A 14,720-nucleotide genomic window follows, 5' to 3' on the forward strand; every position below is an offset into this window, starting at 1 on the left:
TGTTGGCTGCTTGTCCTTCACTCTGCGGTCCAACTCATCCCAAACCATCTCAATTGGGTTGAGGTCGGGGGATTGTGGAGGCCAGGTCACCTGATGCAGCACTCCTTCTTGGTCAAATAGTCCTTACACAGCCTGGAGGTGTGTTTTGGGTTATTGTCCTGTTGAAAAACAAATGATAGTCCCACTAAGCCCAAACCAGATGGGATGGCGTATCGCTGCAGAATGCTGTGGTAGCCATGCTGGTTAAGTGTGCCTTGAATTCTAAATAAATCACAGACAGTGTCACCAGCAAAGCACCCCCACACCATAACACCTCCTCCTCCATGCTTTATGGTGGGAACCACACATGCAGAGATCATCCGTTCACCCACACCGCGTCTCACAAAGACACAGCGATTGGAACCAAAAATCTCAAATTTGGACTCCAGACCAAAGGACAGATTTCCACCGGTCTAATGTCCATTGCTCGTGTTTCTTGGCCCAAGCAGGTCTCTTCTTCTTATTGGTGTCCTTTAGTAGTGGTTTCTTTGCAGCAATTCGACCATGAAGGCCTGATTCACACAGTCCCCTCTGAACAGTTGATGTTGAGATGTGTCTGTTACTTGAACTCTGTGAAGCATTTATTTGGGCTGCAATCTGAGGCTGGTAACTCTAATGAACTTATCCTCTGCAGCAGAGGTAACTCTGGGTCTTCCTTTCCTGTGGCGGTCCTCATGAGAGCCAGTTTCATCATAGCGTTGATGGTTTTTGCGACTGCAATGGAAACGTTCAAAGTTCTTGACATTTTACAGATTGACTGACCTTCATGTCTTAAAGTAATGATGGACTGTCGTTTCTCTTTGCTTATTTGAGCTGTTCTTGCCATAATATGGACTTGGTCTTTTACCAAATAGGGCTATTTTCTGTATACCACCCCTACCTTGTCACAACACAACTGATTGGCTGAAATGCATTAAGAAGGAAAGAAATTCAACTTTTAACAAGGCACACCTGTTCATTTAAATGCATTCCAGGTGACTACCTCATGAAGCTGGTTGAGAGAAAGCCAAGAGTGTGCAAAGCTGTCATCAAGGCAAAAGGGTGGCTACTTTGAAGAATCTCAAATAATATAAAATATATTTTGATTAGTTTAACACTTTTTGGGTTACTACATGATTCCATGTGTGTTATTTCATAGTTTTGATGTCTTCACTATTATTCTAAAATGTAGAAAATAGTAAAAAAATAAAGAAAAACCCTTGAATGAGAAGGTGTCTCCAAACTTTTGACTGGTATTGTACATCTTCCTCTCAATCTACCGTTCAGACCATGGAGACATGCATCGCATTAAGAGCACCTACTCCTTCCATGACTTGGACTAATCGTTTGAACGCTATGATCCCTTATTGATGTCCAGGCTCTGCTGTAGCCGGCCGCAACCGGGAGACCCATGGGGCGGCGCACAATTGGCCCAGCGTCGTCCAGGGTAGGGGAGGGAATGGCAGGTAGGGAGGTAGCTCAGTTGATAGAGCATGGCGTTTGCAACGCCAGGGTTGTGGGTTCGTTTCCCACGGGGGGCCAGTATAAAAAAAAATATGTATTCACTAACTGTAAGTCGCTCTGGATAAGAGCGTCTACTAAATGACGTAAATGTAAAATGTAATGCCATCTGTTAAATCCACTTCAATCAGTGTAGGGGAAGGAGGTTAAAGAAGGATTTTTAAGCCTTGAGACAATTGAGAATGTGTGCCATTCAGAGGATGAACGAGCAAGACAAAATATTGACGTGCCTTTTGAACGGGGTACGGTAGTAGGTGCCAGGCGCACCGGTTTGTGTCAAGAACTGCAACGCTGCTGGGTTTTTCACGCTCAACAGTTTTCCCCGCGTGTATTAAGAATGGTCAACTTGACACAACTGTGTGAAAAGCATTGGAGTCAACATGGGCCAGCATCCCTGTGGAACGCTTTTGACACGTTGTGTAGTCCATGACCGACGAATCGAGGATGTTCTGAGGGCAAAAGGGGGAGCAACTCAATATTAGGAAGGTGTTCTTAATGTTTTGGACACTCACTCTACTGTATTTATACACTTCTGTCTGTATTCCTCTGTCTGTCTGTCTGTCTGTATTCCTCTGTCTGTCTCTATTCCTCTGTCTGTCTCTATTCCTCTGTCTGTCTGTCTGTCTCTATTCCTCTGTCTGTCTGTATTCCTCTGTCTGTCTGTCTCTATTGCTCTGTCTGTTTGTCTGTCTCTATTCCTCTGTCTGTCTGTCTGTCTCTATTCCTCTGTCTGTCTGTCTCTTCCTCTGTCTGTCTGTCTGTCTGTATTCCTCTGTCTGTCTGTCTGTATTCCTCTGTCTGTCTGTCTGTTTGTCTGTCTGTCTCTATTCCTCTGTCTGTCTGTATTCCTGTCTGTGCATTTTAAGAAACAGATTCTCATTGAAATCAAGTTTCTATAACATCTCTCTCTCTCTCTCCCCCCTCCCTCTCTCTCCCCCCCCTCCCTCTCTCTCTCCCCCCCTCTCTCTCCCCCTCTCTCTCTCCATCCCCCCTCTCTCTCCCCTCTCTCTCTCCCCCCCTCTCTCTCCCCCCCTCTCTCTCCCCCCTCTCTCTCCCCCCCCCCTCTCTCCCCCCTCCCTCTCTCCCCCCTCTCTCTCTCTCCCCCCTCTCTCTCTCCCCCTCTCTCTCTCTCTCCCCCCTCTCTCTCATCCCTCTCTCTCCCCCCCTCTCTCCCCCCCTCTCTCTCTCCATCCCCCCCTCTCTCTCTCCCCCTCTCTCTCTCTCCATCCCCCCCCCCTCTCTCTCCATCCCCCTCCCCTCTCCCCCTCCCTCTCTCTCTCATCCCCCCCACCCTCGCTCTCTCTCCATCCCCCCTCCCTCTCTCTCTCCCCCCTCCCTCTCTCTCCCCCCTCCCCTCTCCATCCCCTCCCTCTCTCTCCCCCCCCCCTCTCTCTCCATCCCCCCTCCCTCTCTCTCCCCCCTCCCCTCTCCATCCCCTCCTCTCTCTCTCCCCCTCTCTCTCTCTCCATCCCCCCTCCCTCTCTCTCCACCCCCCTCTCTCTCTCCACCCCCCTTTCCCCCTCCAGTTCTTTAACCAGGTGCTGGTGATGGGGAAGTCTTCAGTCAGCGATCTGTCAGAACACGTGTTTGACCTGATCCAGGAGCTATTCTCCATCGAACCTCTGCTGCTCACATCTGTCATGCCCCAGCTAGAGTTTAAACTCAAGGTATAGGACACACACACCCATCTGTCATGCCCCAGCTAGAGTTTAAACTCAAGGTATAGGACACACACACCCATCTGTCATGCCCCAGCTAGAGTTTAAACTCAAGGTATAGGACACACACACACCCACAGACAACACACACACACAACAGACACACACAACAGACACACACACACACACATTGGGTAAGGTCTAGTGAACATCTGTCATGCCCCAGCTAGAGTTTAAACTCAAGGTATAGGACACACACACACCCACAGACACACACACACAACAGACACACACAACAGACACACACACACACACATTGGGTAAGGTCTAGTGAACATCTGTCATGCCCCAGCTAGAGTTTAAACTCAAGGTATAGGACACACACACACCCACAGACAACACACACACACAACAGACACACACACACACACACACACACACACACACACACCCACAGACAACAGACACACACACAAAAGACACACAATACACACACACACACACACAACACACACACACATTTTTACATTTACATTTTAGTCATTTAGCAGACGCTCTTATCCAGAGCGACTTACAGTTAGTGAATACATTATTATTTTTTATTTTGTTATACTGGCCCCCCAAGGGAATCAAACCCACAACCCTGGCGTTGCAAACGCCATGCTCTATCAACTGAGCTACATCCCTGCCGGCCATTCCCTCCCCTACCCTGGACGACGCAGGGCCAATTGTGCGCCGCCCATGAGTCTCCCGGTCGCGGCCGGCTGCGACAGAGCCTGGATTCGAACCAGGATCTCTAGTGGCACAGTTAGCACTGCGATGCAGTGCCTTAGACCACTGCGCCACTCAGGAGATGATGCGCACGGATGAATGGCACGACAATGGGCCTCAGCATCTCGTCACGGTATCTCTGTGCATTCAAATTGCTATCGATAAAATGCAGTTGTGTTCGTTGTCCGTAGCTTATCAAATCAAATGTTATTTGCCACATGCGCCGAATACAACAGGTGTAGAACCTTTCAATGAAATGCTTACTTACAAACCCTTAACCAACGATGCAGTTTTAAGAGAAAAAAAAGTGTTAAGTGAAAAAAAAAAAAGAAGCTAATAATTAAAGAGCAGCAGTAAAATAAAATAACAGTAGGGAGGCTATATACAGGGGGTACCGGTACAGAATCAATGTGAAATAACAGTAGGGAGGCTATATACAGGGGGTACCGGTACTGAGTCAATGGGAAATAACAGTAGGGAGGCTATATACAGGGGGTACCGGTACTGAGTCAATGGGAAATAACAGTAGGGAGGCTATATACAGGGGGTACCGGTACCGAGTCAATGGGAAATAACAGTAGGGAGGCTATATACAGGGGGTACCGGTACAGAGTCAATGTGTAATAACAGTAGAGAGGCTATATACAGGGGGTACCGGTACCGAGTCAATGGGAAATAACAGTAGGGAGGCTATATACAGGGGGTACCGGTACCGAGTCAATGGGAAATAACAGTAGGGAGGCTATATACAGGGGGTACCGGTACCGAGTCAATGTGAAATAACAGTAGGGAGGCTATATACAGGGGGTACCGGTACAGAGTCAATGTGAAATAACAGTAGGGAGGCTATATACAGGGGGTACCGGTACAGAGTCAATGTGAAATAACAGTAGGGAGGCTATATACAGGGGGTACCGGTACAGAGTCAATGTGTAATAACAGTAGGGAGGCTATATACAGGAGGTACCGGTACAGAGTCAATGTGAAATAACAGTAGGGAGGCTATATACAGGGGGTACCGGTACAGAGTCAATGGGAAATAACAGTAGGGAGGCTATATACAGGGGGTACCGGTACAGAGTCAATGGGAAATAACAGTAGGGAGGCTATATACAGGGGGTACCGGTACAGAGTCAATGGGAAATAACAGTAGGGAGGCTATATACAGGGGGTACCGGTACAGAGTCAATGGGAAATAACAGTAGGGAGGCTATATACAGGGGGTACCGGTACAGAGTCAATGGGAAATAACAGTAGGGAGGCTATATACAGGGGGTACCGGTACAGAGTCAATGGGAAATAACAGTAGGGAGGCTATATACAGGGGGTACCGGTACAGAGTCAATGGGAAATAACAGTAGGGAGGCTTTATACAGGAGGTACCGGTACAGAGTCAATGGGAAATAACAGTAGGGAGGCTATATACAGGGGGTACCGGTACAGAGTCAATGGGAAATAACAGTAGGGAGGCTATATACAGGGGGTACCGGTACAGAGTCAATGGGAAATAACAGTAGGGAGGCTATATACAGGGGGTACCGGGACAGAGTCAATGACTAACAAAACTATAAAAATGGACGTTACACACGCCGCAACCAGTCAGGAACTTGAAGCTCTAAACTCAGCTGTAGAACCAACAATCATCTCCTTTGTCTTGATCACGTTGAGGGAGAGGTTGTTATCCTGGCACCACAAGGCCAGGTCTCTGACCTCCTCCCTATAGGCTGTCTCGTCATTGTCGGTGATCAGGCCTACCACTGTTGTGTCATCGGCAAACCCATGCAGTCATGGGTGAACAGAGAGTACAGGAGGGGACTGAGCACACACCCCTGAGGGGCCTCCGTGTTGAGGATCAGCATAGCAGATGTGTTGTTACCTACCCTTACCACCTGGGGGAGGCCCGTCAGGAAGTCCAGGATCCAGTTGCAGAGGGAGGTGTTTAGTCCCAGGGTCCTTAGCTTAGTGATGAGCTTTGAGGGCACTATGGTGTTGAACACTGCGCTGTAGTCAATGAATAGCATTCTCACGTAGGTGTTCCTCTTGTCCAGGTGTGAAAGGGCAGTGTGGAGTGCAATAGAGATTGCATCTGTGGATCTGTTGGGGCGGTATGAGTGGGTCTAGGGTTTCTGGGATAATGGTGTTGATGTGAGCCATAACCAGCCTTTCAAAGCACTTCATGGTTACAGATGTGAGTGCTATGGGTCGGTAGTCATTTAGGAAGGTTATCTTAGTGTTCTTGGGCACAGGGACTATGGTGGTCTGCTTGACACATGTTGGTATTACAGACTCAGTCAGGGACATGTTGAAAATGTCAGTGAAGACACTTGCCAGTTGGTCAGCACATGCTCGGAGTACACGTCCTGGTAATCCGTCTGGCCCTGCGGCCTTGTGAATGTTGACCTGCTTAAAGGTCTTACTCACATCGGCTACGGAGAGCGTGATCACACAGTCGTCCGGAACAGCTGATGCTCTCATGCATGCTTCAGTGTTGCTTGCCCCGAAGCGAGCATAGAAGTAATTGAGCATTTAGTAATAGTTTTCAAGCCCTGCCACATCCAACGAGCCTCAGAGCCGGTGTAGTACGATTCAATCTTAGTCCTGTATTGACTCTAGAGTTTTTATTCCCTCTGATTGCACATTTAACATGCTGGTAGAATGGATTTACGTTTCCCTGCATTAAAGTCCCCGGCCACTAGGAGCGCTGCCTCTGGATGAGCGTTTTCCTGTTTACTTATGGCCTTATACAGCTCATTGAGTGCGGTCTTAGTGCCAGCATCGGTTTGTGGTGGTAAATAGACAACTATGAAAAATATAGATAAACTCTCTTGGTAAATAGTGTGGTCTACAGCTTATCATAATATACTCTACCTCAGGCGAGCAGAACCTAGAGGATTAGATTTTATGAACCAGCTGTTGTTTACAAATATACACAGACCACCACCCCTTGTCTTACCGGAGTCAGCCGTTCTATCCTGCCGATGTAGCGTATATCCCGCCAGCTGTATGTTATCCATGTCGTCGTTCAGCCACGACTCGGTGAAACATAAGATATTACAGTTTTTAATGTCCCGTTGGTAGGATAACCTTGATCTTAGGTCGTCCATTTTGTTTTCCAATGATTGAACATTGGCTAATAGGATTGATGGGAGCGGCAGTTTACTCGCTCGTCGTCGGATCCTTACAAGGCACCCCGACCTACGTCCACGATATCTCTGTCTCTTCCTCATGCGAATGACGGGGATTTGGGCCTTGTCGGGTGTCTGTAGAATATCCTTCGCGTCTGACTCGTTGAATAAAACAATCTTCGTCCAATACGAGGTGAGTAATCGCTGTCCTGATATCCAGAAGCTCTTTTTGGTCATAAGAGACGGTGGCAGAAACATTATGTACAGAATAAATTACAAATAATGCGGAAAAACACACATAATAGTACAATTGGTTAGAGGGCTGTAAAACGGCAGCCATTTTCTCCGCCACCATCATACCATAACCCCACCGCCACCACGGGGCACTCTGTTCACAGCGTTGACATCAGCAAACCGCTCGCCCACACGACGCCATACACGTGGTCTGCAGTTGTGGCCGGTTGGAGGTACTGCCAAATTCTCTAAAATAACGTTGGAGGCGGTAACACTTTACATGTCGCGTTTATATTTTAGTTCAGTATAGAAGGTAAAGTAAAAACTCAAACCGGTGTGTGCATCAATACCGGTATATAGTCAAATACGGTATACAGCCCAGCCCTACACTCACGCCCACCACTCAAGCCCCATTTTGATCTAGAAAAAAACCCCGAACACACACACACACATACACCTACTAGACCTTAACCAAATGACCGTCATTGAATGAAAATCTATTTATTTCAGGTTGTAATCCCAAGTTGTGTGTTTTTGTTGTTGTTGTTGCAGAGTAACGATGGTGAAGAGCGTTTAGCTGTAGTCAGACTGCTGGCCAAGCTGTTTGGAGCCAAAGACTCAGAACTGGCCACTCAGAACAGACCGCTGTGGCAGTGCTTCCTGGGACGGTGAGACACGCATTCCACAGCCACATGAACACACACACGCATAGTAGAGGTGCGTTGCGTTGACAAGATGTGTGTGTTTGTGTTTGTTTGTGTTTGTTTGTGTGTGTGTGTGTGTTTGTTTGTGCCATCCCCAGGTTCAATGACATCCATGTCCCAGTGAGGCTGGAGTCAGTCAAGTTTGCTTCCCACTGTCTGATGAATCATCCAGACCTGGCCAAAGACCTCACAGGTAGGTTTCTGATGATCCATCCAGACCTGGTTATAGACCTCACAGGTAGGTTTCTGATGAATCATCCAGACCTGGTTATAGACCTCACAGGTAGGTTTCTGATGAATCATCCAGACCTGGTTATAGACCTCACAGGTAGGTTTCTGATGAATCATCCAGACCTGGTTATAGACCTCACAGGTAGGTTTCTGATGAATCATCCAGACCTGGTTATAGACCTCACAGGTAGGTTTCTGATGAATCATCCAGACCTGGTTAAAGACCTCACAGGTAGGTTTCTGATGATCCATCCAGACCTGGTTATAGACCTCACAGGTAGGTTTCTGATGATCCATCCAGACCCTTTGGGGTCCCAGGACCGAGTTTGGGAGACGCTGCCCTAACCAATATGTTGTCTGTATCGTCCAATCAGAGTTCCTGAAAGTGCGATCACATGACCCAGAGGAGGCGATCCGTCATGACGTCATCGTAACGATCATCAACGCCGGGAAGAAAGACCTGAACCTGGTTAACGACCAACTACTGGGCTTCGTTAGGGAGAGGACCCTGGACAAGAGGGTAACATACCTGTCAATACACACCTCAACCTTCTCAAGTCAAGTCTTTTCATTCTCGGCCCTTTGAGGGATGGATATTAGTTGGAAAGGAATAGTTTGGTTCTTAAGTTTATCTATCTTTCTCTCCTCTCCTCTCCTCTCCTCTCCTCCCATCCTTTCTCCCCTCCCTCTCCCCTCCTCCCCTCCTTTCTCTCCCCTCCTCCCCTCCTTTCTCTCCCCTCCTCCCCTCCTTTCTCTCCTCCCCCCCTCCTCCCATCCTTTCTCTCCTCCCTCCTCTCTCCCTCTCCCCTCCTCCCATCCTTTCTCTCCTCCCATCCTCCTCTCCTCCCATCCTCCTCTCCTCCCTCTCCCCTCCCATCCTTTCCTCCTCTCCCCTCCTCCAATCCTCCTCTCCTCCCTCCCTCCTCCCATCCTTTCCTCGCCTCCCTCCCTCCTCTCCTCCCTCCCTCTCCCCTCCTCCCATCCTTTCCTCCCCTCCTCTCCTCTCTCCATAGTGGCGTGTTCGTAAGGAGGCGATGATGGGTTTGGCCCAGCTTTTTAAGAAGTACTGTCTTCATCATGAGGCTGGGAAGGAACAGGCCCAGAAGATCTCCTGGATCAAAGACAAACTGCTCCACATCTACTACCAGAACAGCATCGACGACAAGTACACGCCCACAGAACACGCGGAACACACGGAACACACAGAACACACGGAACACACAGAACACACAGAACACACAGAACACACAGAACACACAGAACAGACAGAACACACAGAACACACGGAACACACGGAACACACAGAACACACGCAACACACGGAACACACGCAACACACGGAACACGCAGAACACACAGAACACACGGAACACACAGAAGACACGGAACACACGGAACACACGGAACACACAGAACACGCGGAACACGCGGAACACGCAGAACACACAGAACACGCGGAACACGCAGAACACACGGAACACGCAGAACACGCAGAACACGCGGAACACGCGGAACACGCGGAACACACGGAACACGCAGAACACACAGAACACGCGGAACACGCGGAACACACAGAACACGCGGAACACGCGGAACACACGGAACACGCAGAACACACAGAACACGCGGAACACACAGAACACACGGAACACACGGAACACACGGAACACACGGAACACACGGAACACACAGAACACACGGAATACACACTGTTCACAGAAATACATCCTACTGAAACCACAGCATTATATTAGCATGGATTTTGTGTCATTTTCTGCAGGGTTCTTATCCATTTCTCTCCGTCTGTGTGTGTGTGTGTAGGTTACTAGTGGAGAAGATCTTTGCTCAGTACATGGTTCCCCACAGTCTGGACACCGAGGAGAAGATGAAATGTCTTTACTACCTGTACGCTTGCCTGGATACCAACGCTGTCAAGTAGGTACCCTGTTAGCACCAACACCTAGCCATAACCCTGTTAGTACCAACACCTAGCCATAGCCCTGCTAGCACCAACACCTAGCCATAACCCTGTTAGTACCAACACCTAGCCCTGCTAGCACCAACACCTAGCCATAACCCTGCTAGCACCAACACCTAACCCTGCTAGCACCAACACCTAGCCATAACCCTGTTAGTACCAACACCTAGCCATAGCCCTGCTAGCACCAACACCTAGCCATAACCCTGTTAGCACCAACACCTAGCCCTGCTAGCACCAACACCTAGCCATAACCCTGCTAGCACCAACACCTAGCCATAACCCTGTTAGTACCAACACCTAGCCATAACCCTGTTAGCACCAACACCTAGCCATAACCCTGCTAGCACCAACACCTAGCCGTAACCCTGTTAGCACCAACACCTAGCCATAACCCTGTTAGTACCAACACCTAGCCATAACCCTGTTAGTACCAACACCTAGCCATAACCCTGCTAGCACCAACACCTAGCCATAACCCTGCTAGTACCAACACCTAGCCATAACCCTGCTAGCACCAACACCTAGCCATAACCCTGTTAGTACCAACACCTAGCCATAACCCTGTTAGTACCAACACCTAGCCATAACCCTGTTAGTACCAACACCTAGCCATAACCCTGTTAGCACCAACACCTAGCCATAACCCTGTTAGTACCAACACCTAGCCATAACCCTGTTAGTACCAACACCTAGCCATAACCCTGTTAGTACCAACACCTAGCCATAACCCTGTTAGTACCAACACCTAGCCATAACCCTGCTAGCACCAACACCTAGCCGTAACCCTGCTAGCACCAACACCTAGCCATAACCCTGCTAGCACCAACACCTAGCCATAACCCTGTTAGTACCAACACCTAGCCATAACCCTGTTAGCACCAACACCTAGCCATAACCCTGTTAGTACCAACACCTAGCCATAACCCTGCTAGCACCAACACCTAGCCATAACCCTGCTAGCACCAACACCTAGCCATAACCCTGTTAGCACCAACACCTAGCCATAACCCTGTTAGTACCAACACCTAGCCATAACCCTGCTAGCACCAACACCTAGCCATAACCCTGCTAGCACCAACACCTAGCCATAACCCTGTTAGCACCAACACCTAGCCATAACCCTGTTAGTACCAACACCTAGCCATAACCCTGCTAGTACCAACACCTAGCCCTGTTAGTACCAACACCTAGCCATAACCCTGTTAGTACCAACACCTAGCCATAACCCTGTTAGTACCAACACCTAGCCATAACCCTGTTAGTACCAACACCTAGCCATAACCCTGTTAGCACCAACACCTAGCCATAACCCTGTTAGTACCAACACCTAGCCATAACCCTGTTAGTACCAACACCTAGCCATAACCCTGCTAGCACCAACACCTAGCCATAACCCTGCTAGCACCAACACCTAGCCATAACCCTGTTAGTACCAACACCTAGCCATAACCCTGTTAGTACCAACACCTAGCCATAACCCTGCTAGCACCAACACCTAGCCATAACCCTGTTAGTACCAACACCTAGCCCTGTTAGTACCAACACCTAGCCCTGCTAGCACCAACACCTAGCCATAACCCTGTTAGTACCAACACCTAGCCCTGTTAGTACCAACACCTAGCCATAACCCTGTTAGCACCAACACCTAGCCATAACCCTGTTAGTACCAACACCTAGCCCTGTTAGTACCAACACCTAGCCCTGCTAGCACCAACACCTAGCCATAACCCTGTTAGTACCAACACCTAGCCCTGTTAGTACCAACACCTAGCCATAACCCTGTTAGCACCAACACCTAGCCATAACCCTGTTAGTACCAACACCTAGCCCTGTTAGTACCAACACCTAGCCCTGCTAGCACCAACACCTAGCCGTAACCCTGTTAGTACCAACACCTAGCCATAACCCTGTTAGTACCAACACCTAGCCATAACCCTGCTAGCACCAACACCTAGCCATAACCCTGTTAGTACCAACACCTAGCCATAACCCTGTTAGTACCAACACCTAGCCATAACCCTGTTAGTACCAACACCTAGCCATAACCCTGTTAGTACCAACACCTAGCCATAACCCTGTTAGTACCAACACCTAGCCATAACCCTGTTAGTACCAACACCTAGCCATAACCCTGCTAGCACCAACACCTAGCCATAACCCTGTTAGTACCAACACCTAGCCATAACCCTGTTAGTACCAACACCTAGCCATAACCCTGTTAGTACCAACACCTAGCCATAACCCTGTTAGTACCAACACCTAACCATAACCCTGTTAGTACCAACACCTAGCCATAACCCTGTTAGTACCAACACCTAGCCATAACCCTGTTAGTACCAACACCTAGCCATAACCCTGTTAGTACCAACACCTAGCCATAACCCTGTTAGTACCAACACCTAGCCATAACCCTGTTAGTACCAACACCTAGCCATAACCCTGTTAGTACCAACACCTAGCCATAACCCTGTTAGTACCAACACCTAGCCATAACCCTGTTAGCACCAACACCTAGCCATAACCCTGTTAGTACCAACACCTAGCCATAACCCTGCTAGCACCAACACCTAGCCATAACCCTGTTAGTACCAACACCTAGCCATAACCCTGTTAGTACCAACACCTAGCCATAACCCTGTTAGTACCAACACCTAACCATAACCCTGTTAGTACCAACACCTAGCCATAACCCTGTTAGTACCAACACCTAGCCATAACCCTGTTAGTACCAACACCTAGCCATAACCCTGTTAGTACCAACACCTAGCCATAACCCTGTTAGTACCAACACCTAGCCATAACCCTGTTAGTACCAACACCTAGCCATAACCCTGTTAGTACCAACACCTAGCCATAACCCTGTTAGTACCAACACCTAGCCATAACCCTGTTAGTACCAACACCTAGCCCTGTTAGTACCAACACCTAGCCATAACCCTGTTAGTACCAACACCTAGCCATAACCCTGTTAGCACCAACACCTAGCCACAACCCTGTTAGTACCAACACCTAGCCATAACCCTGTTAGTACCAACACCTAGCCATAACCCTGTTAGTACCAACACCTAGCCATAACCCTGTTAGTACCAACACCTAGCCCTGTTAGTACCAACACCTAGCCATAACCCTGTTAGCACCAACACCTAGCCATAACCCTGTTAGTACCAACACCTAGCCATAACCCTGTTAGTACCAACACCTAGCCATAACCCTGTTAGTACCAACACCTAGCCATAACCCTGCTAGCACCAACACCTAGCCATAACCCTGCTAGCACCAACACCTAGCCATAACCCTGCTAGCACCAACACCTAGCCATAACCCTGTTAGCACCAACACCTAGCCATAACCCTGTTAGTACCAACACCTAGCCCTGCTAGTACCAACACCTAGCCCTGTTAGTACCAACACCTAGCCATAACCCTGTTAGTACCAACACCTAGCCATAACCCTGTTAGTACCAACACCTAGCCATAACCTTGTAGTACCAACACCTAGCCATAACCCTGTTAGTACCAACACCTAGCCATAACCCTGTTAGTACCAACACCTAGCCATAACCCTGTTAGCACCAACACCTAGCCATAACCCTGTTAGTACCAACACCTAGCCATAACCCTGCTAGCACCAACACCTAGCCATAACCCTGCTAGCACCAACACCTAGCCATAACCCTGTTAGTACCAACACCTAGCCATAACCCTGTTAGTACCAACACCTAGCCATAACCCTGCTAGCACCAACACCTAGCCATAACCCTGTTAGTACCAACACCTAGCCCTGTTAGTACCAACACCTAGCCCTGCTAGCACCAACACCTAGCCATAACCCTGTTAGTACCAACACCTAGCCCTGTTAGTACCAACACCTAGCCATAACCCTGTTAGCACCAACACCTAGCCATAACCCTGTTAGTACCAACACCTAGCCCTGTTAGTACCAACACCTAGCCCTGCTAGCACCAACACCTAGCCATAACCCTGTTAGTACCAACACCTAGCCCTGTTAGTACCAACACCTAGCCATAACCCTGTTAGCACCAACACCTAGCCATAACCCTGTTAGTACCAACACCTAGCCCTGTTAGTACCAACACCTAGCCCTGCTAGCACCAACACCTAGCCGTAACCCTGTTAGTACCAACACCTAGCCATAACCCTGTTAGTACCAACACCTAGCCATAACCCTGCTAGCACCAACACCTAGCCATAACCCTGTTAGTACCAACACCTAGCCATAACCCTGTTAGTACCAACACCTAGCCATAACCCTGTTAGTACCAACACCTAGCCATAACCCTGTTAGTACCAACACCTAGCCATAACCCTGTTAGTACCAACACCTAGCCATAACCCTGTTAGTACCAACACCTAGCCATAACCCTGCTAGCACCAACACCTAGCCATAACCCTGTTAGTACCAACACCTAGCCATAACCCTGTTAGTACCAACACCTAGCCATAACCCTGTTAGTACC

At 48.7% G+C, this 14,720-nt stretch overlaps 1 protein-coding gene across 1 annotated transcript in view; it reads left to right on the forward strand.

The window, feature by feature from the left end:
• LOC311114543 (sister chromatid cohesion protein PDS5 homolog A-like) overlaps positions 1-14,720 on the forward strand; it is a 78,796-nt gene that overhangs the window by 36,591 nt on the left and 27,485 nt on the right. Inside the window, exons 8-13 of the mRNA XM_084189787.1 lie at positions 3,066-3,206; positions 7,880-7,995; positions 8,130-8,224; positions 8,637-8,782; positions 9,276-9,427; positions 10,084-10,197. Coding sequence (XP_084045913.1) covers positions 3,066-3,206; positions 7,880-7,995; positions 8,130-8,224; positions 8,637-8,782; positions 9,276-9,427; positions 10,084-10,197 — 764 coding nt within the window. The remainder of the gene's footprint in view (positions 1-3,065; positions 3,207-7,879; positions 7,996-8,129; positions 8,225-8,636; positions 8,783-9,275; positions 9,428-10,083; positions 10,198-14,720) is intronic.

This window comes from Coregonus lavaretus (assembly GCF_964263955.1).
Source record: "Coregonus lavaretus genome assembly, contig: HAP1_SCAFFOLD_1855, whole genome shotgun sequence".
Taxonomy (NCBI): Eukaryota; Metazoa; Chordata; class Actinopteri; order Salmoniformes; family Salmonidae; genus Coregonus; species Coregonus lavaretus.